At 47.0% G+C, this 27,076-nt stretch overlaps 1 protein-coding gene across 1 annotated transcript; it reads right to left on the bottom strand.

Annotated features, from left to right (window-relative positions):
* Window positions 1–1,332: 1,332 nt before the first annotated feature.
* Window positions 1,333–26,957, bottom strand: LOC119167264 (DNA-directed RNA polymerase III subunit RPC2-like). Its single transcript, XM_075866833.1, has 8 exons — window positions 26,788–26,957; window positions 20,731–21,458; window positions 19,261–19,992; window positions 14,655–15,896; window positions 12,954–13,298; window positions 11,821–12,144; window positions 9,864–10,066; window positions 1,333–2,309 (listed from the first exon to the last, which is right to left on the bottom strand). Exons 2-7 carry the CDS (start codon window positions 21,340–21,342, stop codon window positions 9,866–9,868), a joined length of 3,456 nt encoding a protein of 1,151 aa, XP_075722948.1. The 5' UTR covers window positions 21,343–21,458; window positions 26,788–26,957; the 3' UTR covers window positions 1,333–2,309; window positions 9,864–9,865.
* Between the last annotated feature and the right edge of the window lie 119 nt (window positions 26,958–27,076).

The following is a 27,076-nucleotide window of genomic DNA, read 5'->3' as shown; positions in this document are numbered from 1 at the left end:
TGGGTGGTTCTGTAAAATCTGAAGTGTTGTGGTGCAGTGAACACGTTGAAAATGCCGATTTCATTGCTCTTGGGAAAGGCGGGTTTAGGTTCAGTTTTTTGGCGAAATTTTCTAGATTCCTTTCGGTATACGGACGCTTTACCTTGTCTGATGAGACGTGCACGTTACCAGTTGGTGTTCGAATGCGTGACGTTTTTTCGGAAGAGTCATATGATGTTACAATGGTGGTATATTTTCTCTGGGATCTCGTTTGGAAAATAGGCTTACTGCGGGAAGACTTCGCGTATCTGTGATGGGTCAGTTGAAAAGCCTTCTGCTGATGAGGTTTGAACAGGTCTTCATCGTATTCTTTGAAACGGGTAATCATCTCTACCCTGATCTTTTGCCATGATTTGTCGTTTTCGAACATGTGTGTCAGGTAAAACTTGAATGCCTCACCGGAGATGTAGTCAGTGAAGTTGGTGATCATTTCCCGTTCTGACCATGATGCAGCGGCGGCGTGGACCTCGAATAGGTTGAACCAGTCCTGTACAGGTCCGTCGTCCGCTGATCCGGTGTACTTGGGGATGTCGAGGTCAGCCGATGGTTCTGTCATGATGCCAGTCGTTGTCCTTATAGGCGATGATTCGGTAGTCAATGTATGGTCAGGGTGTCTTCTGGGGAACTGCGTCGATGATGAGTGACTGATGAAGGGGCAGGCAGGTTTCCATCCTGTCGACTCGTGTGAGGCTACAATGAATGGGCGACGTGGCCTGGCTCATACCCCATGTTTATTATATCTCTCACTTCTTCCTTCTCTGCCTCTCGACCATCGCATCATACGTCACATTATATATATATATATATATATATATATATATATATATATATATATATATATATATATATATATATATATATATATATATATATATATATTTATTTATTTATTTATTTGAGCAGTACGACTGAGAGACGCCGTAGTAGAGGGCTTCGATACATTCGGTCACCTGGAATTTTTAGGGTGCACCTAAATTTACACACATGGTCGTCCAGCATTCTGCCTCTAGCACTCTGCGAGGCTGAGGAGGGAACGAGTGTAGCGTAGTATAGCGGAGAAGGCTGGGGGACACATGTTGGAGACACGCAGGTGGTCAGCGGAGAGCATATTTCTTCAGTGCTATAGACCATGCCCGTCTTCACCTCCCTTTGCATCACTGTCTTTCGTCGCAGAGACTTCCCTTCAGCTCTGCAGCACATTGCCCTTTACAACGGTAAGTCAAATAAAGCCACGCGTAATGTTTTGTAATAATGTTGCCTGCGATTGTAGGAATGAATACACGGAGTACGAGATTAGCAACGTGTAAAATGTCTTTATTGACACCAACCAATTTACTACGCCAGCAAAATATTTTCGCCTGCAAACAAACACATATATAGACTTTTAGCAATTCGTTGCTCCATAAACTATTCAAAGATGAAATCTCAGAGCTTTTCAAACAACTTTTTTTGCAGATGGGACACTTCAAAAGTAAACAGTATACATGACCAGCCCTTCAGCTGAAAGTGTCCAGCTCGAGCCAGGCTTCGACAGCTCTAGCAGGTAGCCGGAAACAAATCAGAATACATCTTACACGAACACATCTTAAATTACAAGGCAACGTCGCAGTTTCTATACCGCTCATTATTTGAACAAGCAAGCATAGTGGCCGTGAATATCTCGGAGTCCGTCGATTGAAACAGCTTGGAGCTGTGTACACACTGCAGACTTCTACATAACAAAAAAAACATACCTTGTTTACGCGGAAGAACAGTCAGCTGCCATCCACGCTAATGGTTATGCCCTTGGCATTGAACGTCATGGACATTAAAATAGCCTTAAATGAATATCTCCATCGGTGTCTGTAAGCTACGACAAACTCGTAAACAGGAGGAAAGAATGAGCCATTGAAAAAAGTACAGCGCAGTTACTACATTGCTCATTTGTCATATTTAAATTATTCTTACCACTTTTCACAAAATTTGCTTATAAGCTCACGACAAGCCTTGTAGACACAAACATACAAACGAGGCCCTCCGCACCACTCCTCACTCAGCATGATTGCAGACTTGGCGAGCCGAAGCGCACACCTCTTGTCTTTAAATATTCTTGTCAGCTTTGCCTATGAGCGTGCTTTCCACGTCTTGAAAATCAGCCAACTCTCATTGACGTCTGCAGGCGAGGAGCTTGAACATCGCGGTGAATGCGAGTGGCGGTGAGCTTGAGCTGTCGATCATAAGACGCGGCAATCGGCAGCCAGTCCAACCTTGGGCAGTTGCGGATGACGCCACTGCAAGAGCAAAACACGTGATGTGTTTATATATATATATATATATATATATATATATATATATATATATATATATATATATATATATATATATATATATATATATATATATATATAGAAATTGGCTTGAGCGGACAAACGTGCGAAAACTTTTATTGCTCCTACGTTTCGGCCGGGGTCCGGCCCTCGTCAGGGAATACATTGCAAATGTCAACGTGCTGCTTATATACATTGGGGGCCCCCAACACGTGTCTATTTAATATCAAATGTCACATATATGACAGTGGCACACAAATCAACATGCGGAAGAGCACGATGTGATAATGACAAGACTATATCACGAAATGATAACATACGGTGAAGTCTGCGCAGCAAAAAAAGGCGTTTTTCATAGTCACGGAAAGGATCAACATAACAAGGGTGATAATGTACCACGAATGCATTTAACAATATTGCGTTAAAACAACTTGATGAACTAACAAGAAACATAGGTAAACAACCAGCAACAATGCGCTAAAAGAATTAACAAAAAACAGATGTAAAGCAACGAGAACAGCAATATGTGGCGATGGTGATTTGGAAAAAAAAAAAACTTTGGTAAAAGTGAGATACATGGCATTCATGAGAACGAAATATAACAGAATTGTATGTAACAGGCTGAAAACTGATGAAAGCTGCAGACATGTGATAGGGAATTTAGCCTTGTCCGTGACATAGTGATCCCGTTGCTGAACGTGCGCCCAGGAACGTGAGCTTTCCTGCGCTTTCGTTAATGCCGAATGACAGTGCTTTAAATTTGTAGATGAGAAATGATTCGCGTGCTTCCCGTTCATGGTGAGACTTAAAACCAGATTCTAATATGGTTGCTGTTAGGTTATCGAGTGAATGTCCTGTCGCATTCAGGTGCTTAGATAGGGGTAGGTTTGGAAAAGTTGTGACATGCGCCTTGTGGTTATTAAACCGCAGGACCGAATTACGCCAATATATTCATGGGCACATTGGAGGACAGGTTTCTTGCCACGTGCACCCTAAAACCGTTATACTATAAACGCTTTATTGACGATATCTTTTTGATATGGCATCACGGGGAAACTGAACTTTTGTCTTTTGTGGAAAGCTTTAACAATTTTCATCCATCAATCTCCTTCTCGCTCGCCTACTCAGCATCAAACATAAACTTTCTTGACGTCACGGTATGCATATCAGGTGGTAAACTAACGACAAAGCTTTACAGAAAGTCGACTGATAGACACCGCTACCTTCATTTTGAAAGTAGCCACGTAAGACACAACAAGACAAGCATACCATACAGCCAGGCGCTCCGTTTTAAAAGGTTGTGCTCCGCACAATCTGACTTCAGGGATAATTGTGACAAGCTCAGTGATGCACTAAGAAGACAAAAGTACCCGCCTCAGATAATTGACGATGCCATTAAACGTGCTAATGAAGTGGACAGGAGCGTGCTCCTCCACTCCAACAAGCCTGCTCAACAGCGACCATCTACAAACCTCATATTAACGTATTCCGCATCAGCACCAAACGTTAACCACATCCTACGAAGGCACCACAACATTCTTATGCAGAGCGACCGTCTCAAAAACATATTTTCGGAATCGCCACGGGTAGTCTATCGCCGGTCGAGAAACTTGCACAATATGCTGACTTCATCTGTACTAACTCATCCTGCCCATTCAGGTTGCCACCCTTGTGGCAAACCACGTTGCAAGGTTTGCGTACACATGACCACCTCTATTTCAGCCCACAGTTCGGCGTCAAATTTCACAATGAAAATTAATGGTGATTACGATTGCGATACAAGTAACTGTGTGTACCTACTTGAGTGCTCAGTCTGTAAGCTTCAGTACTTAGGCCACACAGCGACACCATTCAGACTGCGGTTTAATAACCACAAGGCGCATGTCACAACTTTTCCAAACCTACCCCTATCTAAGCACCTGAATGCGACAGGACATTCACTCGATAACCTAACAGCAACCATATTAGAATCTGGTTTTAAGTCTCACCATGAACGGGAAGCACGCGAATCATTTCTCATCTACAAATTTAAAGCACTGTCATTCGGCATTAACGAAAGCGCAGGAAAGCTCACGTTCCTGGGCGCACGTTCAGCAACGGGATCACTATGTCACGGACAAGGCTAAATTCCCTATCACATGTCTGCAGCTTTCATCAGTTTTCAGCCTGTTACATACAATTCTGTTATATTTCGTTCTCATGAATGCCATGTATCTCACTTTTACCAAAGTTTTTTTTTTTTCCAAATCACCATCGCCACATATTGCTGTTCTCGTTGCTTTACATCTGTTTTTTGTTAATTCTTTTAGCGCATTGTTGCTGGTTGTTTACCTATGTTTCTTGTTAGTTCATCAAGTTGTTTTAACGCAATATTGTTAAATGCATTCGTGGTACATTATCACCCTTGTTATGTTGATCCTTTCCGTGACTATGAAAAACGCCTTTTTTTGCTGCGCAGACTTCACCGTATGTTATCATTTCGTGATATAGTCTTGTCATTATCACATCGTGCTCTTCCGCATGTTGATTTGTGTGCCACTGTCATATATGTGACATTTGATATTAAATAGACACGTGTTGGGGGCCCCCAATGTATATAAGCAGCACGTTGACATTTGCAATGTATTCCCTGACGAAGGCCGGACCCCGGCCGAAACGTAGGAGCAATAAAAGTTTTCGCACGTTTGTCCGCTCAAGCCAATTTCTATTCATCACTGGATTCACAGAAGACACTCGCTGGATATATATATATATATATATATATATATATATATATATATATATATATATATATATATATATATATATATATATATATATATATATATATATATATACATATATATATATATATATATATAACGCCGTAATGCATGGCGTCGTCCATAGGTCGAGACACTGCTACGGTGACAGAGGTATAATGCACCGACTGGTTGTCCAAGTCAGTCACTCGGATGTAGTCACTTCTACGTTTGCGCACATGTTTTGCACAAGAAGTTATCGCCGCTGGACTCACTGAGCAAGCAAACTTACAGCAGTTCAACCAAGCACGCAGTTCGTCACAACAGTATTTCAGTGGCTTGAAGACATACGTACTATGAGCATGTGTTGCACGAGTCCTAATTGTAGAGCGATAATACAGTTACCAAAAAACCATGACGTCAGACTGAAATATAAAAACGTAAAAGCTAATCAATTAGACAAAAAATGGCGCAGCTTACATTAGGTATCACAAGGCTAGGTGGCGGCTGAGCTGGTATCTGGCTCTAACTTGGCTGAACTTTTTTGTTACCCTCTCCCCTGTTTTTTTCCAAACCATTGCAATACCATATTAAATTGTACTATACATGGCTATTCTTGCTCTTCATTTTTTTAGTCTGTGTCTTTACGTTTATTTCTCGCTATACCTATTTGTCTTCATAGAAAGAAATCAGTACGTGGCTAAAAGGAACGAAGAAGCGTTCGGCATCGGTGTCACGAGCGGTCTTCATTTATTGTGCGATCAGCTACGTCGTTCTCAGCGTTAACGCCATGAGAGGCGTAGCTAACACTTTGAAGCTGTTCGTTTAAATTCGATGCAGCAAAGTTCGGCCACACAGCTGCACAATCTCCAAAGATGTTAGCCCCAGTGCCTAGACAAAATCAAGAGTGTGAGCGATAAGTCATACAAATTATTGGGCAACTCCAGCGGGCTTCGTCCTTGCCTTAACGGGATACTGAACAGAAATTGGAAAAACTGACAAAACTTCGAAATTCCACTGGGAAGATGCCATGGACTGTTCCTATAAACAGACTTTCTTTCCCGTATTTTTGAACAGTTGGTTGTATTTTTGATGGACTGTGAGCAGTGACTGTCACACTCACCGAGGAGCATGCAGGATACACGCGTTCTTGTCCTCCCTTTCCTCCAGCCGTGCTTTCATTCCTCTCTTTCCCATTCACAAAAGTGCCGGAGCTTTGCTCTAGCCGGAACCATTGTTCGCTGCTGTTGCTGTTCATCCCGATCCCGGTTCTGGGAACCGAAGTAGAAGATGGGCGAGTCGAGAGATGCAGGCGATGGCTGGCATTGTTGGCTTGCCAGTTTCCGGTGAGTTTGACGTCCCCCAACATCACTTCCTCTAGTTCACGGCACTGCCGCTAGATGCGACAGTTTGTGAAAAAGGCATTAAATTTATTATTTTCATGTAGTTTCATTTTAGAATGAAGGCTGTCTCTATCAATTTCAGGATCCAATGTGGCGATTTGGCTGAAAATATAGGCGGCAAAAGTTTTGTTCAGTGTCCCTTTAAATCTTGCTACCGTATCTGCATGTTAATCTGCAAATGTTGTCGAAAGATGATAGTCTTGCGTGTGGAGAGAGTCGACAGAACATTTATTTGATGTTCTGCGCAAGAAAATCTGAATGGTACTCTGGAGGCGCTGCGTTAGATGATGATGAAAAACATTTATTATAAGAGAGAGAAGAGAGAGGTACGGGGCCAAAGCATGACCCTTCTACATGGTCGGCGTCCTTAGTCCGGGACACCGCATGACGAGGCCCCTACTCGCACCCGTCTCACTAGAGCCCGTTGAGACTCTAGTGATGAGCAATTGAGGAGGGCAGTCTCCCATGCCTCACGGGAAGGGGTAGGGGAAGGGGGTAGGTGGGGATTTTTCGGACATGCCCATACCATGTGGAAGATATCACACGTCTCCCCACAGTATGGGCACCGCCCATCTGTGTTCGCATCGAAATGCTTTAGGATTGCAGGACAGAGTAGAGTACCTGTCTGCAGGCGCCTTAGAGTTCGCTCTTCCGCCTTACTCAACCCCTTTGCAGGAGCCGGGTAAAGGCGGTGAGTGTCACGATAATAGGTCAGAATTTCTTTGAACCGCAGCAGCGGTGTATTGGCCTCCGAGTCATAAGAGCCAAGGTGAGGAGCCCGGTGGGTAAGCGCTCGGGCGGCCGCGTCAGCGGCCTCATTACCTCGTAAGCCCTGATGGCCAGGAGCCCATACGATGCGTTTCGGGGCTGGATCAGCGAGAGCCCGTTTTAGAATTTGGCTGGCTAGGGGGGATATCTCTCCTACCAAGTAATGAGTACATGCCTTCCGGGAGTCCGTGATGATAACTTTCGAGTTGGGGTCCGCAGCAGCAAGCGCTATCGCGACTTCCTCAGCGTGCTCTGTATTTTGTGCTCGGAACGAGAGCCCATTGACATGCTTTTCCCGGTGAACTACAGAGGCCGTGTAAAATCCCGTGGGCGAAGGCCCTGCTATATCTACGTAGAATACACCAGGTCGGGAGCCGTGTTGCCTCCCAAGCGTGCGAGCCCGCGCCTGTCTTCTGCTTTCGTGCGTGTGCTTATCCATGTTACTGGGGAGTGGAGCGACCGAGAGCATATGCCGCCACAGTTCCGGAATACGCTCCGCCTCCTCTGCAGTGCAAGTGTGCTGTATATGTAAGCGGTTTAACAGGCGGCGCCCGGGAGCCGTCTGCACGAGCCGCGTATATTGATTCATAAGGTGGGCCTCCCGCAACTCCTGGTAGGAGTTGAGCACACCTAACGCCCTCAGTTTGGCGTTGGAAGTGGCCACCGGGAGATCCAGAGCTCGTTTAGTAGCCTTACGAATGATGGCATCTATTCTTTCGTCTTCTTGCTTGTTAGTGCGAAGGTATGGGACGGCGTAGAGGATCCGGCTAGTCACGAAGGCATGCGCGAGCCGAAGCGCGTCCCTGCCCCGCAGACCACCCCGCTTGTTGGAAACGCGGTGGATCATGCGCCCTACCTGTTCACCTATTCTCTTAAGTTTCGCTATAGTGGAGTCCGGTCTGAGTCTGTGGTGAATGAACAGGCCCAGAACCCGGAGCTCCTCCACCTCTCTGATGGGAACCCCAGACAGGGAGATGTGTATGGCTGACTTATCTCTTGGCTTCGCTCTAACGTGCAGAAGCTCTGATTTGTTTGGAGCACATTGGAGTCCACAATCGTTGGCATACGCCTCGACTATGGCTGCGGCCTGCTGAAGGCGTTCCTGCATTTCACCAAGGCTCCCTTCAGTGGTCCAGATTGTAATATCGTCGGCATATACTGCGTGTTGTGTGCCTTCCACCCTGGCCAATTCGCTTGGAAGGCGCATCATAGCAATGTTAAAAAGGAGTGGTGATAACACTGCTCCCTGTGGGGTACCCCGTGTTCCCAGCTGCGTTAGAGTGCCTCGAGAGTGCAGCGGAGGCGAACGAGCGCATCAAGTCACGTCACACGTGAGACATGGGCGGCATCGGGCAGTTTTTTTTTTGAAAACGAAGCGCGTGGCTCTGATACGGGTGTGCGCACCCATCCCAGAGGTGATAAAGTATATAACACCAGGCGACGGGCAGGTGCCACCACCGTCTTGTCTTAGCAAAGCGTTGGAAACACTCGCTTTTTCCTTCAAGCATTGCATGGTCAGCGCAGCGTGATAAGGGCAATGGTCCTTGAAGTTACTTATATATGCATTTTCTAGAAAAAGACGCACATACAGAATATGTACGTGTTGTTATGGCGCCCCAGACATGCGCAATTATTGCTTTTAATTGGCAATTGCTCAAGTATGAACGCTGAATCTTGAGCAACAATGGTGGGCACTGCGGATGGGGTCAGCCGTTTCAAGTACCCGACGCTGTAAAGAATGGACAAACAGACAAATGTGCAGACAGACAGACAGACAGACCAAAATTTTTGTGTCGAAGGTCCCCAAAAAAGACTATCGTCTTTGAAAAACTCGCGCCACCCCATATGCCCATTCGCCTTAGGCGCCTCTGAGGCGACATCTTTTTCCTCTCAGTCAATTTACTAATCCTTCTATCATTCTGAAAGATTTCTGCATCGTAAGTGGCTTTGTACAGGCAAAATCAGTTTTGCGTAGAGCGGTGACAAGCGTGGCTGTGGACACTAGTCCGCAGCTGCTACCTCACTTAAGCAAACTGAGATTTGCTCGAGTTGGTCATGCATCTTCAACAATGAGCGCAGAAACTGACAAGGGAGAAGAAAGGGAACAGATAATCACTGTTTTTTTGTCCCTTGTCTGTTTCCTTGCCTATTTTTGAAGATGCTAACTCAGGTCACCCATAATCTTCCGTCCGTGCTTGGACAACAGCACAAGAGCCAACCAAGTGGTACGACCATGTCATTGCAGCGTCGGTCATGGCATACTCGGAAAACGGCAGATGAACCCACCAACTGGGCACTTAGAACAAGACATATCTAATTCGGCCTGTGCTGCCTCCGGGATAGCAGGAACTGCAAAATTTCAGCTCCTAATCTGGTTTCGCAACGTCTCCAGAATCTGTTCACCTCTGACAAAGCGGTGATGTCGTGCGATTACATCATCGTATGACGTCACAAGTTGTGGCAATATGTGACGTCGCAACAACTTCATAAGGTGACGCCGTTACTTGACGACTTTGTCTCCGTCATGTTGACGCCGCCGATAGTCAACATTCGCGTTCGACGAGTCATAACATGCCTCCTAACAAGCCTTAATGATGCTCACTCACCTTCAATGCTTGGCCACTGCAAAGTTGCGGCTACTGATGTGGCTTTCGAGCTCTAGCCGTGGAATAATGTTCATCGACAGCAGTTCCTGGAAGAGCAGCTTGCACGCATAGGGAACGCGCAAAGTAGCGATGGCACGTGACGAGCGGCAGTATTGGCACCAGTTGGAGTAACCCAGCAGACCACACGTTTGGCACACGTCCACCTGCAGATTCATAAAAGGCTGAACGCTGTGGTTTGTCCATTGCTGACGACGGTTAAATCACATATGCAAACAGTCCAGTGGCCACCCGAAGTTAATCAACTCCATGCATTTTTTAAGAAACGTGTATTTTAAGAAATGAGAGAGTCGTGGCACTCAAAAGACTTAATAGATAATCACGTGCAGAAAAACACTAGACTCCCCAAAAAGAATGACACATACTCTTTTTTTCTGAGAGTGCAAAATCGAAGATCGACTATAAACACTGCGGCTGCAGTTCTGCTTCCAGCACGCGCTCTACTGTGCCAATGTCAGCTTTTGAGGGATATATTTGAAACAATACCTTGACAATTCGAATCGAATTTTCGGAGTCCTAAGAGCATTGTTGCAAACGCCCCAACTTTCTCTACACAAACCTGCAAGTATTGCAAACTTTTCTATATGAATTGGTCGATGATAATAATGAGACTTTGAAGAACTGAAGCATTCGATGTCATGCTCTGCCTCTTGTAGAGCCAAGGTGTGCGTTTAGTGTAAAAAGGCCATGAGAGATTTTTTCTTTCTTTTTTGGTCTTATTGAGGCGAGGTAATCTTTTAGAAATAGTTAAAGAGCTCATTTCACAGAAATTCTGGCGTCGGTGTCAGCGTCGTTGGTTTCATCTTTGCATGACCGGAAACAGGACAACTTTGCGTGACCAAAAAATTGAAAAAGACAAATAAAATAGATGATAAAAAATTTTGCGTCTGAGTAAGGAGCGAAGCCAAGTCGTTTGCGTGGCAAGCGAATGTTCTACCAAACAGCCACACCGCTGCTTGTTAATACATTGAAAACAACTTTCTCTTCTTGGAAATGCAGTGAAAGTAACTCACGCTTTACAAGCACACACATTCTGTATACATGCTTCTACAAAGCAACATGAAACATTGCCATAATAATGTGTGGTACAAGCGTACATTTCCATCGGGTGTCACAACATAGAATTATAATAATGACTTCCTAGTTTAAGCCAGTCATCCTCTACGAAAGGCCCACAGGTTACTTACTGCATCGTCAAGGTCACGTAGTGGGCGAATAACAAGTTCGACAAAAGATTCCATACAATAAGCTTTTGAAGTATGCACTAAGAACAGAATATCACTATCGCATTCAACACTTCAAGGCGAAGCTTAAGGGTCTCCCAATTTTGGAAAGTTAAAACCTACCACATGCACAGTTGCACAATATCCCAAACGAACGCGTATTCCTTTAGCAAGTTTCATGAAAGTCTTCGTCAATCCAATGTTTATCTTTCTAAATAAATGCGCTTCTTTCCTCCACATGCTCAATAACCACTGAAAATACTTCTTTAACAGAGAAAAAAAAATGATGAAAATCACGTCAACGAAACGCCTGTAATGATACTGGTAGTACTTTTTACTCAGCTTATGAATCGGTGAACAATCAACTTGGAGAAATTAAACGCTCGTTCTCAAACGAAATTCAAAATATTTGAGGGAATATGTATTAAAAAATTCAATTATGTATATGAAGCATAGATTCTGAGAGCACACAAAGAAAGCTTTGCGTGCCAAGTCTTTTATTTAATCTATCTAGCTCGCTACAGATTTGCGAACCAACAGAGCTTACAGCTCTTCCAATTAGTCCCAGTGACCGAAACAGTTCACTGCATAATCCTAAATTCACTGTCCTTTTTTGCAGCAGCCACCAACATTCGAAGGTCAATTACACAGAAAGTCACATGGCCACCGTTACGTACCTCGCAGACATCACTGGACAGCATCAATCTTTCTAGAAGCAGCATGCTGGCACCGTGTCCAATGAGGCAGTCTCGCTCCATCTCGCCCAGCCGCAGTCCGCCTTCACGTGACCGACCCTCGGTGGGCTGTCGAGTGAGCACGGCCCGAGGACCCCGTGCCCGGGCGTGCACCTTGTCCATAACCATGTGCTTGAGCTTCTGGTAGTAGATGGGGCCCATGTAGATGTACGCCTGCAGGAGCTCCCCCGTGATGCCAGAGGTGAGGCAGTCCTTGCCCAGGTAGTTGAAGCCACGCTGAATCAGCTCCTCACCCACGTCCTTCACCTGCGCAGACATAGGTAAAAACAGAAATTTCAGCAATACTTATCTGATTGTTATGTGAGTTTAATGTCCCAAAACCACCATATGATTATGAGAGACGCCGTAGTGGAGGACTCCGGAAATTTCGACCACCTGTGGTTCTTTAACGTTCACCCAAATCTGAGCACACGGGCCTACAACATTTCCGCCTCCATCGATAATGCAGCCGCCGCAGCTGGGATTCGATCACGCGACCTGCGTGCGGGTCAACAGCTGAGTACCTTTGCCGCAAGACCACCGCGGCGGGGCATTTGGACAATACTGACAGGCATATATCGTTCATTTTTACGTTATCTTTCTCTTCGTCATTTACCGGGATAATCGCTTAGAGCAAGACACACGTTAATGCAATTATTATTACTTGGTTTGTATACACAGAAAACACAAGACGCAGACGAAATATGGCGGGAACAGGTTCACAACTGTCACCTATAAGGGCACAACGCCTGCCTGGTTCTTTAAAAAGGGGAAACAGTGGAAAGAAAGCCCATAGGGAAGAAAACTGACAGAGAAGAGGGAAGAAAAAAACACTAATACACAAATGGCGAGCACAGACAATCGTCAATTGCTACTAGACGTTACCAGGCCCACCGAGCCCTGCTAACTTTCTTGAAGGAAACTGATTCAGCCTCTCATTTATAGACTTTTAACCGAACCCGTTGCACGCACTCGCAGTGTTCCCATTCATGAAAATTGACACTGTATATCGCTCGTGTCAGCAATGACTCAAGCTATCTAACGTCACAAATCCTGGACAGACATATCACTCCTACCTTAGATCCGCCGAAGGCTGTGCCGTAGTGGAACTTGCCCTGGAGGACACCCGCCTTTCCCGCCAGCAGTTCGATGAGCTTGCCGACCGTCATACGGGAAGGGAAGCCGTGCGGGTTCATTATAAGGTCGGGACATATGCCTTGATCGTTGAACGGCAAGTCCTCCTGTTGCGCAATGAGACCTACCACGCCTTTCTGGCCATGGCGACTGCTGAACTTGTCACCTATCTCAGGGCGACGTGTCTGCCGCAGCAGCAGCTTCATCAGGAACGACTCCTCCGTGTTGGATGTGATGAGAACCTTCTCCACGTACACGGGTTCCAGTCCCTTGTACACCACGGGATTCTGTTCAATGAAAGCGACCAACCGTTTTTTCCCCTATTTAACTGCTCGATGTGGTGACATTATTTGACTTTCTAGCCTCAAGTGATAGCGAAGATGTTAGCGGCATCAATGGCCACTACATATACTTTTGTTTTTTAGTTTGCAACATACGCCGCGCAAGAATAAAATGATATTTTGCCCAGAGGGGCACACAGTTCAACCAAAATGATATGACATACGGACACTGACAGTCATGAAACCCTTCTTTTGTTGTTGGAATATAGACTAAAGCGTCGCGCAATGTGAAAAAAATCTGGTGAAAGAGGCATCAGTTCCTAACTCAATAAAAAAAAAACTTGCAGTTTTCTAACAACTTATAACTTTGCACCCTACGCAACATACTGAAGCACCAAGAGTAAAAGTAATCGCAACAAATTTGCACTTACAACAAAACTAAGTTGTGTTGTACAATCTACAGACTTGCATATGGGGTAAATCCTAGGGCGGCAGAGGGGGAGAAAGGAGGGTCTCGACACTTCGGAACTCGCACCCCGTTTCCAGCAACAAAGCTTTCGCAGCATTCCTACAATATTGATACTACATAATCCTTAGCACATGTACGTGATTGGATGTCAGCACACAACGTTTAATTATTGATTCCCGTTTACGTCATTACCATATGCATATTACACCAGGGCCCCCGTCAATGTAAACCCGCATTCCGAGAACCACGAGCTCTCGAAATTAACGTAAATCCACAAAATACGAAATAGATAGTACGTGGTTTGGCGCTGGCACTCGAAGGCTTACAAAAAATTTTAATCTATATGAGCGCGCGTGCACGCGCACACACACCGAGGCATACAGGTTTCCTGTTTACCCGGGAGGAAGAGGCTGGTGACACCAGGTGCCATTTCTTACGGTACATGACCTAAATGTACTCAATCATTACACTCCAAACATCAGGTGTACTATATTCTGTACTCAATACTGCTACTTCTCTCCGAAATCTCAGTAGCCATCTAGTAGTGCGGTAACTGGCATTTCTGCCGTATAGGCCATCACACCTGTGTTTAGTACTACCTTTACTCTTTTGGTATTGGTAACGCAACCCTCTCAATAGCGTCAACTGGTGACTTCGATACGCGTCGGCACATTGATGTTTTATAAATTGCAATGTATATCCTGAAAGTGAACAGTGGATGCTCCGTCACTCTTTCTTAAAGCTGCACTAAAGAAATGACTACCTTAAGACACCTGCACCTTGGCATTGTTGAACGCACAAGTTCCGGCTCCCAGCTGCGATTAGTAACGACGGAGACGAGAAAGAATTCGCTGTAAGCAAACTTCATGCAAATAGACAAGGAAAAAGCTAACCTCTTTTTCTTCCACTTTTGTTGGCTGTGCAGGTTCGGATTCAGTGGCGACAGTTACGGGAACCCACTTGTTAACGAGTACCTGGCGGCTCTCTACCCTGGTACCCGGGTGCGCAATGCCGTCAGCATCGAGGGCCCTGTGCTTCCACACCGGCATCATATTGAGACTGTCCACGAGCGGTCCCAGTACTTTGTCACTCGTCTGGTTGGCGTACTTCTTGATGACACACTTCTGCGTCCTGTACACCTGACACCGACCAAAGCCGCGGTCGATGGACGACCGGTTCATTACGATGGCATCCTCGATATCGTAACCGCTGTAGCTCACCACAGCCACGGTCGCGTTCTGGCCGGCAGGTAGCTCTTCGAAGTTGATGAGCTCGATGGTCTTGGTCTTGACCATTGGACGATGCGGGTAGACCAGGAGGTACATCAGCGTGTCGAACCTGACCCGCTGGTTGAGGCCTATAGTACCCATCGCCTGCTTGCCCATAGCGCATTGGTACGTATTTCGAGGCGATTGGTTGTGATGCGGGTACGGAATGATACCCGCGCAAACTCCAAGCAGACTGAAGGCCTCGATCTCGAGGTGCGTAGTCTGCAAGGTTATGTCCTGCTCACGGAGCGCAATGTGGCTGTCGTTTTCTTCGTTGACATCGAGGAACTCAACAATGCCTCTGCGTACGAGGTCAATGAAGAACAGAAAACCTCTGGTGAGGTCTTCGATGTGGGCGTTGGTTAGAGTGGGACGCCCATTTTCAACGATTATGTATGGCCGGCACATGCGACCACCGTCGGCCGCGACGTACACGCAACGCTTCAAGTTGCTCGTGTGCAGGGAGACAAACTCCGATAGGTACCCAGACCGACGAAGTAGGCGGAGCGTCTTCAGTAGACGCACGTGGTCTTGCACGACGCCCTGTATGTTGCCGTTGAGGAAGACTATGTAAACCGACGGATCTGACAACTCTTCGCCATTGAGGAGTCGCACGTCTTCAACGCCGAGATTGCGGAGTAAGCGCACTATAAACGCCTCGTCTACGTCGGTGGTGATGTGGGTCATGAGTGCGAGGTTCTTCACAAGACCACATGCCTCGCCTTCGGGAGTGTCACTGGGGCAGAGCATGCCAAACTGCGATGGCTGAAGAGACCGGGGACCGGACACCTTTCGAGTCTTCTCGAACTGGCTGTTGACCCTCGTCATCATGCCAAGGGCTGATATGTAGGACAGCCGAGTGAGCACCTGTGTAACGATGTATAAAAAAATATTAGCGCAGATTGGTCATTTTTACGTATCAGTACATTGAGGTCACGTTCGCCTATTGCATTATTCTAGAGTGTGCACCCAACCACGAATGTTTACAGACCACGCGAGCGCGCGTCCAAGTGCCGCTTCGCGATTTCCGCTACGTAAGCGGTGATCGGAGGCTGCACTACACCTAAAAAGTATCCGTATCTACACCGAAGGCCCGGCTGTTTTCCTTCCTGGACACGAATGTGCCCCACAATTCACTTTTTAACGCGACCCGCTCTTCGGTGTCCGTGGTGACGTGCTTCTGCTTCTAGATCATTATCAGCACAACTTATCAGCACAGCATTATCAGTCACTATCCTTCTCACGGAATATATACCCAACAGCACACCGTTCAAAGAGCCATGGGAGATTTCATTTTGCTATCGAAGTGTAAGTGCGACGCTCATTCTGAAGATAAGCGCCTTACTTGAAAACATCGAACTGATGTACTGCGTGGCAGTAGAAAATTGTCACACATGTGAATAACAAGACCCGTTTCCGGCTCAGCGCTGGAGTGGACAGTAGATGGTGCACCGCTACATGGCGTGGACAGGCAGTTTTGCCCACCCTCGAGCGGTCTGCAAACTTTTGTGGTCGAACGTATCTGATTTTATACCCTGCAATCATGCTATAGAATTGGGCGACTTTATCTGATGCTTCTGAAAGAGGAAGCAGGCCATTTGTGTGCGAATAGCTTATGCCCTACGAGTGACTGCTCTATACAATACCACCATCAATAAAGCTCAATCAAAAAATCAAATGCTTGGTATTTTATAACATTACTACATAGAAAAGAATGCATTTTGCATCTCAGTGTAAAGAACGAACCTGTCCGAGATTTCCATATAAAGAAACTCCACGGATTTCGCTCTGCTCAAGAGGCCGACAAAACCAAATGAAAATACTGCAGGTGCCTACGGTTCAAGAAGATATATATGCACTTGCTATCGTGCAAACATTCACACACCACGCCACACCGCAGATAGTGAAATGCAGCAACGGCGAGATGAGCAGTGGCCTTAGGCTGCCAAGTACAATACAGATTTGAGGCACTAAGGGGCATCCCAAGTGGAGCGTCATATGTAAAAGATTCAATGTCAACTGAAACTGACCAGTCTGAACCATAAAGTTATTACTGCGCCCAATCAGAAAATTCACTCAAATTACGTTAAAATTGATCAGGTTGTTCGTCCAGACAAAATATTTCGGAAACCAGCACCCCGAAAATTTACTCAACCGGATTCGAAAGTTCAGGACACTCACCTTCGATACAGATCAGAATCTCCCCTAAAATAGACTCGACCACACCCAAAACATCGGCGTACCTTCTAAATTGGCTTTTCCCGATTCGACCACACGTCAAAGTGATCCCGCTATGTAACAGTAACGCGCGACCTAAAAAGATCCTTGTAATCAAAATTTGTTCATTATATCGTATGGTGAAACAGCGCACTTTTGACAGACACAAAGGGGACAAGTGGACACGACACCACGGCAGCAACTAGCCCATTTTCAACCTTATTTAAGCCTGTTAGTCTATTTGGTAACTCGTCATAGTGTAAGTAACCTCAGTGCATCTTAGTAACCCCGAATTGTAAATGTTGGGGTTTGATGTTTCAAAACTACCACACGACTATAAGAGACGCCGTAATGGTGGGTTCCGGAAATCGCTACCACCAGGGGTCCTTTAACGTACACCCAAATATAAGCACACGAGCCTCAAGCATTTTCATCTCCGTCGAACTTAGGAATCCCTAGGAACACTCACATTCTTACACTCACCCTCTCAGAAACACATTGCATGCGGTGATGTGTGTTTCTTGAGTGGATACCACCTCCCCCAGAAAGTCGACGGGCGGTGCCCTCACTGTGGGAAAGTCTCCAATAACCTTCACATGATGCGGGCATTTCTAATTAATCCTTCCCTTCCCTCTTACCCTTCCCTACTAGAAAGGCATGGGAGGCAGCCCTACGCAATTCCTCAGGGCTAGAGGCTCAAAGAGCTCTAGTCTATCGGGCGCGAGTTAGAGGCGTTGTCCAGCGGGGTCCCGGAATAAGAACTCCACCTGTGTAAAGAGCCCTTTGAACCTGCAAACTTTTTGCGAATAAAATTTTTTTCACCCACACATTGTGGGCATCGTGCGTATACGTTAGATGCTGCCACAGAAGCCAATTTGACGGGATACGGGAGAAGGCAACGCAAGTGGCGGCAAGCCGTTGCGCCGTGATTTGATGCTTCGCTTGAGCAGTTTTTCGTTTGTTTGCTTTCAAAGGACGTTAAATAGTTAACAGCCGTCAGTGAAGTGTAATGTTAGCGCGCGCGCTTCCTTTCGCCAGACCCGGTGCATCCTCAGGCGAATGCGGCAACATAAAATGGGGTAACGCGACTAGGGAGGCAACGAGCCCATAGAGCGAAACTCGCGTGTGTAGCGGGGATCGCTTCACTCACTAAACGATCACAGCTTATCACCCTCGAGCTAAGACTGTAGCGAACTCGGCGGCAGCTTGAAATAGATGACACCGGTCTCACGGCCACTGAGCGAATAAGCATTTTCCATCAAGCGACGGTGGCACTGCATTCACTTCGCAGAATTCAATCGGTGCAGCCGCGATCGTCGTCCCGGCGCGTTTTGTTAGCCGTGACACAATAAAGTGTGCCAATTATTACACTTTGGTCCAGAGACCAAAGTGTAGATAGTTTGTAGTGTAGATTGATACCAAAGTGTAGATAGATACCTGCTATAGATAGTTTTTTTTCTGGGGAGCTAATTAATCCTAAGCAAGGCAGAAGGCTTCTAGAAGCGGGGCGAGTTCACGGCTCCATGGAAGACGCGCTGATCGACGGATCATCAGTCGCGGGCAAATGCGCGCCCCAGACCCGAATAAACGCACTGGGAAGATTCGTGAAAATCGATTTACGCTTTCTCAGTTTCGAATATTGCATTTATGTTTATAGTTCGTGTAATGTTTTCAAATCGATGAAAGCTGGGACATTCGTGTTGCCAACTGTGACTGCCAAGCCAGACTCGCAGGAAAGTATAAGCATGTCGTGGCAGCTTCATTCCACCTGCATAAAATGACTTGCCCATTCACAACAAGGAAATCGCTTGTTATCATCTACCACTCCCGACTGGCTTATCACGTTAATAACACGGACGAACCATCGCTACACGGACGAACCATCGCTACCACCTCTGACCAATCGCGAAAAGCACGAAAAGCATTCGCATCGAATAATGCGTCGTTCCGCGATTGCAGCCAAATACCAGTGGCTATGTAACTATTATGCTCACACTAATAACACAGAACACACCTGTGTGACGCCAATGCGCTCCATCTTGAACCGCTTGAGAGTCCAGTTGCCCGTCGCGATAGCCATGGAGAGTCCATTGGTGATCAAATCCTGCCGGACGTATTTGAGCACGTCGAACTGCGCTGCCCGCACTTTAGGAATACATTTGTCCGCAGCGAGCTTCAGCTCCGAGTTGAAACGCTTGAAGAGGTCTTCGAAAAGGAGCGACAGCAGTGAACCGGCAAGCTCAAGCCTCTTGTTGCCGTAATAGTCGCGATCGTCGAGCAGTTCCTTGTTGGACTGAGCGTCAATGATACTTCGCACCATGACGGCCAAGTAGAAGCACTTGACGCGAAAGTCGAAGTCTTCCACCGGAACGTGAGCCAGCACCGTGGTAGCCAGGACTTCCCTGGCGTCGTCGACGGTGGACTTCCGCTGACCGCCACCTCCGCCGGCCCCTCCACCGAAGAACGTGCGCCGGTGTTTGAGCTTGCTGCCGAGGTACCGCAGGGCTTGTGTCTGCGTGAATATTTCGGCGCTATGACACGCCTCTAGTGATGGAGCTATGGCTGCCTGGACCACGTCGGAGGTGCCAATCATCTGCACGATGCTCTGGTCGCACTCCAGGCCCATGGCCTTGAACACGGTGACCACCGGAATGTCCTCCGTAAAGATGTTGTGCTTCATGATGTAGCGACCATGCTTGGTAGTAATGACGGTGCGGCTTTTGCGCTCGTGCGTAGAACTGGTGACCTGCAACGATCGTCTTTATATAGGGCTGTTCTTTATATAGATTAAAAATGGCACTTTTAATTGCACTACTTTGCGGTCAAGCACCTGATATAAACATGGGATTTGTGCGCGAAAGGGTGGGGGGAAGGGGTAATATAGTTTAACTACAGAACCTCTTCTCCCCGCGTTGCTTTAGTTCCAAAGAAAGCAAATTTTCCGGTGGAAGCAAAAAAATCAAGATTAAGCGATGGTATGCTTCTCATTATGGCTTGCCTGTGGTTTCCAGCTTTTAAAGTGGTAAATAAACAGCTCTTGTAATTTAACACTAGGGGAGCTCGACCGCAACTACACTCAAAAACATGCACAGTTCTGACCTGTGGTACAGGTCCGTGGCAAGTTCATGGCTATTTATTTCGCCTAAATTCAGCTATGACTTCCGCGACCCCTGTTTTTCAAATGAAGCAGTAGGGGACACCATATAGCAATCAACAATAGTCTAATACAATGATAAAGTATGGATATGCTCTATGTGATAACACCTTAATTTCTCCATATTGTTATGAGTCAGTTCAGTTTCTCACATTGTCACGGAACGACGATTGTGCGCAAACCATACATGCACCTTGGCCGTATTCACAAGTAAATAAGTCAGGCATGCAGAATGACAACCCAGCGGAAGCTGTATAACGAGTCGCGCTGAGCAAGTAAAACCTTAACTATAAATGCTCCGAGTGCGGCAGCGTGACCACAAGTGTTCACCTGGCACATGATCGCTCCGGTCTTGCGGTCCTCCTCGACGATCATGCGGTTCTTGGAGAGCTGCTCCTGCATCAGTATGACACGCTCGTTTCCGTTCACCACGAAGTAGCCGCCGGGATCGTACGGACACTCCTTCAGCTGAGACATCTCGAAGTGTGTCTTGTTGGCCAGCACGCAGTTGGCACTGCGCAGCATGATGGGCATGCGGCCGATGGGGAGGTTCTCTCTCAGCACACGCTCATTGCCGCGGGTGTACTCGATGTCGACCACGATTGGCGCCGAGTACGTCATGTCCCGCAGTCGACACTCGTGCGGCGTCGTACGGCGTCCCACCGTGAAGCCTTCCTCGATGTTGGGCTCACCCACGCGGATGTCCAGGTACTTGAGGTAGAAGTCTGGGTCCGCGTCGCTGGTGACACGTTCATTGGCCCGCATGATCTCCTTGATCTCGACGTTGATGAAGTGGTTGAAGGACTCGGTGTGATGCCGCACCAAGCCGTTCATCTTGAGAAAGGCCGGCAGCAGTTTCCATTTTTCGGAGATGTCGCTGACGGGCTCTGTGAGCTTGTCACGTGACAAGTCTTGCTCACCGCTCCCGAAGAGCCAAGCCATTCTTGCCTAGTCCGCCAGACTGGCGTGTTCCATCTCGAACACTGCTTGCCGAAGCTGGTCGATTTAGAGCGACGTCTGATACCACTGCCGTGTCCGAGCTCTGAGGCAGGCAGCACCTACGATGAAATAGAGCACCGAAATTGGGTATCCATTCCATTGCTCTGGTACAACCGCTATATTTCAATAATAATGACAGCACCGAAGTGGTTAGCGTCTGATGCATCAGCACTGGCAACAAGTGGAAGTGATTGCGCACGAAAAGCTTTAATACGCTATTGTGTAACAGTCTAATGAGGCAGATTTTATTATTTTTTGAGAGATAGTTTCGTGCAGACTGATATTTTCGAAGTTAGTCTCCACTCACAAGGCAATTACAAACACACGTTCGCCTCCGGTTGTACGAACCACCCTTCCATGTCTTTCCAATAGGTGATGTCACGCAGCGATCCCGTAATCTAACGCGCTTCACGGCGTATAAATATCCTTAACAATGAGCACGTACTGTCTCACACAAAAGAACGGCGACACGTGGCGCTGCGTTTCTTCCAAGTGCGCCGATAACGAGCTTGCTAAGCTCATTCCGTTTTCCAAACAGGGGTGGCCGTTGTACAGGCGGAAAGTAGTCCATCTTTGTGTGGGCTCATATGAAAGCACTTACAAATGCGCTTCTTCATCACTATCGGCCGATGTGGCTATGTACACAATGTACTTTTAGATTATTTTTTAAAATCTTTTCCCTGAAGTTGCGGGCAATCTTATCTCTATCGCAGTTGCGCATACAAAACTACTTGTTGGAGTTCTGCGCACCGGCTACCTGTTCCTCAGAATATGAACTGTGCTTGACACTCTCGATACTTGTCGCTCCATTAACTGTAGTCGCTTGTGACAATCGCCTTCCTTTAATACTGTACCTCCAACTACAGCTAGCTGCGCAACGAAACCTCGTCGTCAGGAGCGCACCACTAACACCATACATTCGCCGTTATGTATGCGGCACAATAGTGAGCGAAGTTACGTGATGGTCTTCCCGATGAGTAACTTTTTTTTTTCTTTTGTCAATTCTAACTTGCATCGTATATCACTTTCTTCGAAGACAGAATTTCAGGGAGTGATAAAATTTTGTAGATGGAACATACATGAGCACGGGGCGTCACTGAATTCAACGTTCCGACCAGTCTTGTCTTCTCTGCCTTGCAGAAGACAAGATTGAAGAAACATTGTATCGTTTCGAAGATATTCGTGAACTGCCCGCGGCGATCATCGTAATCGCTTCGGCGAATCGCAGTATACGAGTCATCGCATATCTTTATAGAGAGCCGTATACGGGCAAGTGCAGAACCGCCGAAAAGAGGCATGCATTCTTTCAAAGACGATAGTCTTTCTTGAGGTGCTGCGACGCAAAAATTTTTGTCCGTTTGTACATTTGTCTGTTTGTCCGCCGTAATGATACCTGGAGCGGCCCAAACGGCAACCCAAACAGCCAACCGCATCCACAGCGCCCACCAATATTGCTCAAGTTTTAGCACTCATACTTGTGCGATTGTCAATTGAAAAAAAAAAATCACTGCGCATACCAGAGACATCATAACAACACGTCAATATTCTGCATGTGTGTCTATACTAGAGAAGTCATACACGAGTGGTGATTCTAAGGACCGTAATAGCGTTTTTCCCACTGCGCTGACAATGCAACTCTATACACAAAAAGGTAAGTGTTTTCAAAGCTTTGCTAAGACGACACAGTGGCGTCACCTGCCCGTCGCTTTGCGTTCTGCACCTTATAGCCTCCAAGACAGGCGCGCGCCTGCCAGATAGCGGTAGTGTCTAACGTGCCTCGATGCGCTCGTTCGCCTTCGCTGCACGGATCGAGATACTCTAACGCAGCACCTCCAGATTACAATTCACCGATTTTCTCGCGCAAAACACCAAACATTTTGTTCATTCTCTCCAGACGCAAGACTATCGTCTTTCGGTGACATTTGCAGTGAAACATGCAGATACAGGGCCATGTTTTTTTTTTTTTTTCTTAGAGCGTAGAACTTTGTTTTTAGCGAGAAAGTGCAACGATGAACGACGCCGTAAAGAGAGACGACAGATCCTCCCATATAGAAGGAAGCTTCTTGCTGATGGCGGGCGCTTCCTCCTATAGTAAGTTTTCTGGCTTAAAAAAAAGAAAGCAGATTTATCTGCCCTCCCACAAATTCAAGCACGAGATATCGAGGACCAGTAGCGTGACCAGATACTACTCCTTCTCGGCTCAGCACGACAGCGCGAGATGAGTGGAGCCAGGCTTGAACCCGAAAGCGTGACCTGCGTCACTTCCGCATGCCAAAAAGCTAGAAGCCGACGTGATAACGTTAGTTCGCTTCAAGAATGGCCTCTCACCAGCTTATGGAGATACAAAAAAAAAACAGTGGCGTTTTTTCCAACTGGTGTTTTTCGCCTTTCCGGGGCACTTGCCGCAAGAACAGTGATTCGAGTGACGTCATTATGGCGTATACTCTCAATTTTATGAGCATAGCCGGATTTTTTTTCCCCGATGGGTGAGGGATTCCGTTATACTATATGTTCATGCATGCGTTTGTATCTGCGGGACGGCGGGTATAGTGTATACACAAGCAAAATCGAAAATTTTTATGGGAGGGAATATCTGACCGCCCCCCTTCCGTAGCATTGGCTACGCCCCTGTCTCATACGCAAAATATAAGATTAGCATCGTCTCCTACACGGCTTTGCCATGCAGCCGCCTACCAGTTCTTTGTCCCGCATGACTGTGCTGTGCGCGATCTACCAATTTCACTTTGTTTTGCGTGTTATCGACTACGCATTCGGAGATAACGGCGTGTTTACGACAATCGCGATAGGCTCCACGCTATAGTGCTGGCATTGTACACGTGCTTTTAAGGAATAAGTGGCGAGGAGGCGATGTTGCTTGTAGGAAGGGCAGCGAAGGCGAGAAGTAAACACTACTTTGTATCCACGAGCACATCTGAGTGTGGCGAGCGGCCCTTTAAGCGAAACTTTCTTAACCCAACATTTTGGCTTTTCACTGCGCCCGCGAGCGCAGTGAAACGGGGGCTCCGGTCGCAGGCGTCATACTCTCCAGATAGTGACTGTCGGCGATCGACCGTTTCTGATAAGGCAGCGAGATGTTTTATCGAAGTAACGTGTCATTTCACGTGGCTATATTTCATTGCTGACTGGGCATGAACGCATAAACGTCGCCACTGCCTGCAGCAACTGCAGTGCAGCGCTGATGAGCACGTGGATGAAGGTTAATTTCCCGAAATAGAGGGACGAAACAAAAGAAAGCATAGCGCAACGAGAGATAAAAAGAAGGAAAACTATGTCAGGCTAACGTCACTTACACACACGCCAGTTAACGTAATGTCTTCATTTTCCCGATAAGGCAACAGCTTTTTTAGGGGCGAAGCAGCTTGCGGTCTTGGTTTGTCCGTTGTCTGTCATTATGTCCGTCATGGCACAGCACATATGCAAGGTACTCACACGTACTGCACAGTATCAATTTTTATGAAAGGGAACACGCGAGCGCGTGGCCTGCGCTTTTGCGGCGGCGGCCTACAGCACCATCAGCCGACTGATAATAAAAGCGCGTCCGCGTTTAGTGGCATCACCCGTTGCGATAACAGAGCGGGAGCCCAATTCAGCAGAGCTAGTCCAGTTGTCATGACTTGTTTCGTTTGCTAAGTGACGACGCCAAAAGCGAACGTGCTTTCTTCTCTTGTCGGTTGATGCTGCTGTAGGCAGCCGCGACAGAGCGCGGACCACGTGCTTGCTAGTTCCCTTAAATTTGCACTGTACGCTGTCGTTCTTTATGAAAGAGAACACGCGAACGCGTGGCCTGCGCTCTGCGGGGGCTGCCTACAGCACCTTCAACCGGCAAGGGAAGAAAGCACGTTCGCTGTTCGCGCCATCTATGGCCAAGCAAGATAACGAGTTATGGTCGGTAGACAAGCGCTGCTGGATTAGGTTCCCTGATCACTCGCGCATTGAGCGATATCGGTCGATTACTGCAGCTTGCGCCTTGGTCGCGAACAACGTTTCATATGTTGGCAGTGGACAACGCACTGCAGGCTTGAGCAGAGAGAGAGAGAGAGAGACTACTATCGAGCAGCACATATCCACCGGCCATAATTGATTTTTTTTTTTTGGTAACAGATGACGCTGAAAGCGAGCATGTTTCATTTTGCTGTCGGTTGATGGTGCTGTAGGCAGCTGCCGCAAAGCGCAGGCCACGCGTTAGCGTGTTCCCTTTCATAAAGAACGATGGTGTTCACCGCAACTTTCATGCAGGAGGGAAGCACCCACTATATGCTATTCGTTATTCTGCTGGCAAGCGAGGTATCCGCTACACATCTGTAAGGTATTATGAGCACATTGTGCTGTGGCTTGCGTTGTAGATCGCACATTCACGGGCTAGCACTTAAATGGGCGAGCATGCAGCTATGGTTGCCACCGACGTAGTTTTCAAGTCCTAAGCATGTCCTCTCGTTCACAATTATCAAATTAACAGAAAAAGCCCGAAGGGTTGGCTTAGAGTGCAAATCTGAAGATTTGCGTGCTTGTGCTCGACGTAGTATTGTTTCTGGCGAAAGCAATTACCGAAAAACGTCCTATAGAGATGCACACTCGAGCAGGATTCTTGCACGCAACGGTTTGTTAGGCCATAATATGCTAAGTAGGTGAGGCAGACGGTGAAAAAACAGTATCCATGCGTGAAGTGTCCTAGACGGCCCCCATGCACAACCTGCGCCTGGCGTACAACGCTGAACAACGACGTTTCCATTTCTCCGCCATTTTTTTTTTTCAGAGTAGAAAATTTGCTGGGTAAATGACTTAAGTTCAGCTCCTCAGTACAACTTTCCTCGGGAACAAAGTTTTCGACGGACAAAGGCACATCTGCCGAAATTTACGCCAATTTGTTTCAAAAGGCTGAACACGCTTCAAAGGAGGAGAGCGCTTCTGGCACAAAGGTCACGTACAAGGCGTTATCCAAATATTTAGGGCCCTGAAAGTTCCGCTTATAGCTTTTTTTTTTTCATTTCTTGTGCTTCTTCAAAACGCAGGCTCAGACACACCAAGTTTAGACACACAAAGCTCTGCGTGCCTCAATTTTTTCGTGGTCTGCGAAGTGCTCGTAAACTTTTTAGCGCTACGCGTGAGCGGTCTACATCACCCGAGAAAAGCGTAGGATGCATCCGGCAATCCGTATAACGAATCACAGGGGCCAGCCAGCGGTCCTAACCGGGCAGAGGGACGAAAACCTTCGCGACACGCCGCGCCTTTCGCAAAATTTCGAAAAAGTGATTTCCCGGGAGTACCGCCCTCATATCACATCGACATATTTCTTCTCTATTTTTTTGCATAACACGCACATTGGCTCACGAATCATGCAATACATGAAATGTGAGATGACCCACTTGCCTTCTTTCGGTCTGTCTTGATGGGACGCCGTTCCTACACTGGTACTACCAATCCGCCCCTGTGTCAACTGCGTCGGCGCGCATCGCTGAAGCTAGCGAGCGCTTCGATCTTATCTCGGATGTTACGTCGACGCCTATAGTTGTTTCCAAGCGAAATTCGGCGCCCAACGATCGCACGCTCACGAATAGGCGTGGTAATCGAACCGAAGCGCTTTTGAACACCTGAGTAGTCGCGATCATATACGTAACAGTGCAAGTGGCGAAAGTGAATGGCTAGTGTGAAAAAAAAT

The sequence above is a fragment of the Rhipicephalus microplus genome, chromosome 6, assembly GCF_043290135.1.
Source record: "Rhipicephalus microplus isolate Deutch F79 chromosome 6, USDA_Rmic, whole genome shotgun sequence".
Lineage (NCBI taxonomy): Eukaryota > Metazoa > Arthropoda > Arachnida > Ixodida > Ixodidae > Rhipicephalus > Rhipicephalus microplus.
This window is presented reverse-complemented; position numbering and strand designations above follow the sequence as displayed.

What these genes read in the sequence shown, in the direction of transcription:
- LOC119167264 (XM_075866833.1), bottom strand. Translation starts at nt 21,342, where the DNA reads ATGGCTTGGCTCTTCGGGAGCGGTGAGCAAGACTTGTCACGTGACAAG. An exon ending in CAAAAGTGGAAGAAAAAGAG is followed by an intron (nt 13,299 to 14,654) that starts GTTAGCTTTTTC and finishes TTCATTGAACAG; the next exon opens with AATCCCGTGGTGTACAAGGG. An exon ending in CAGCCTTCGGCGGATCTAAG is followed by an intron (nt 12,145 to 12,953) that starts GTAGGAGTGATA and finishes ATGTCTGCGCAG; the next exon opens with GTGAAGGACGTGGGTGAGGA.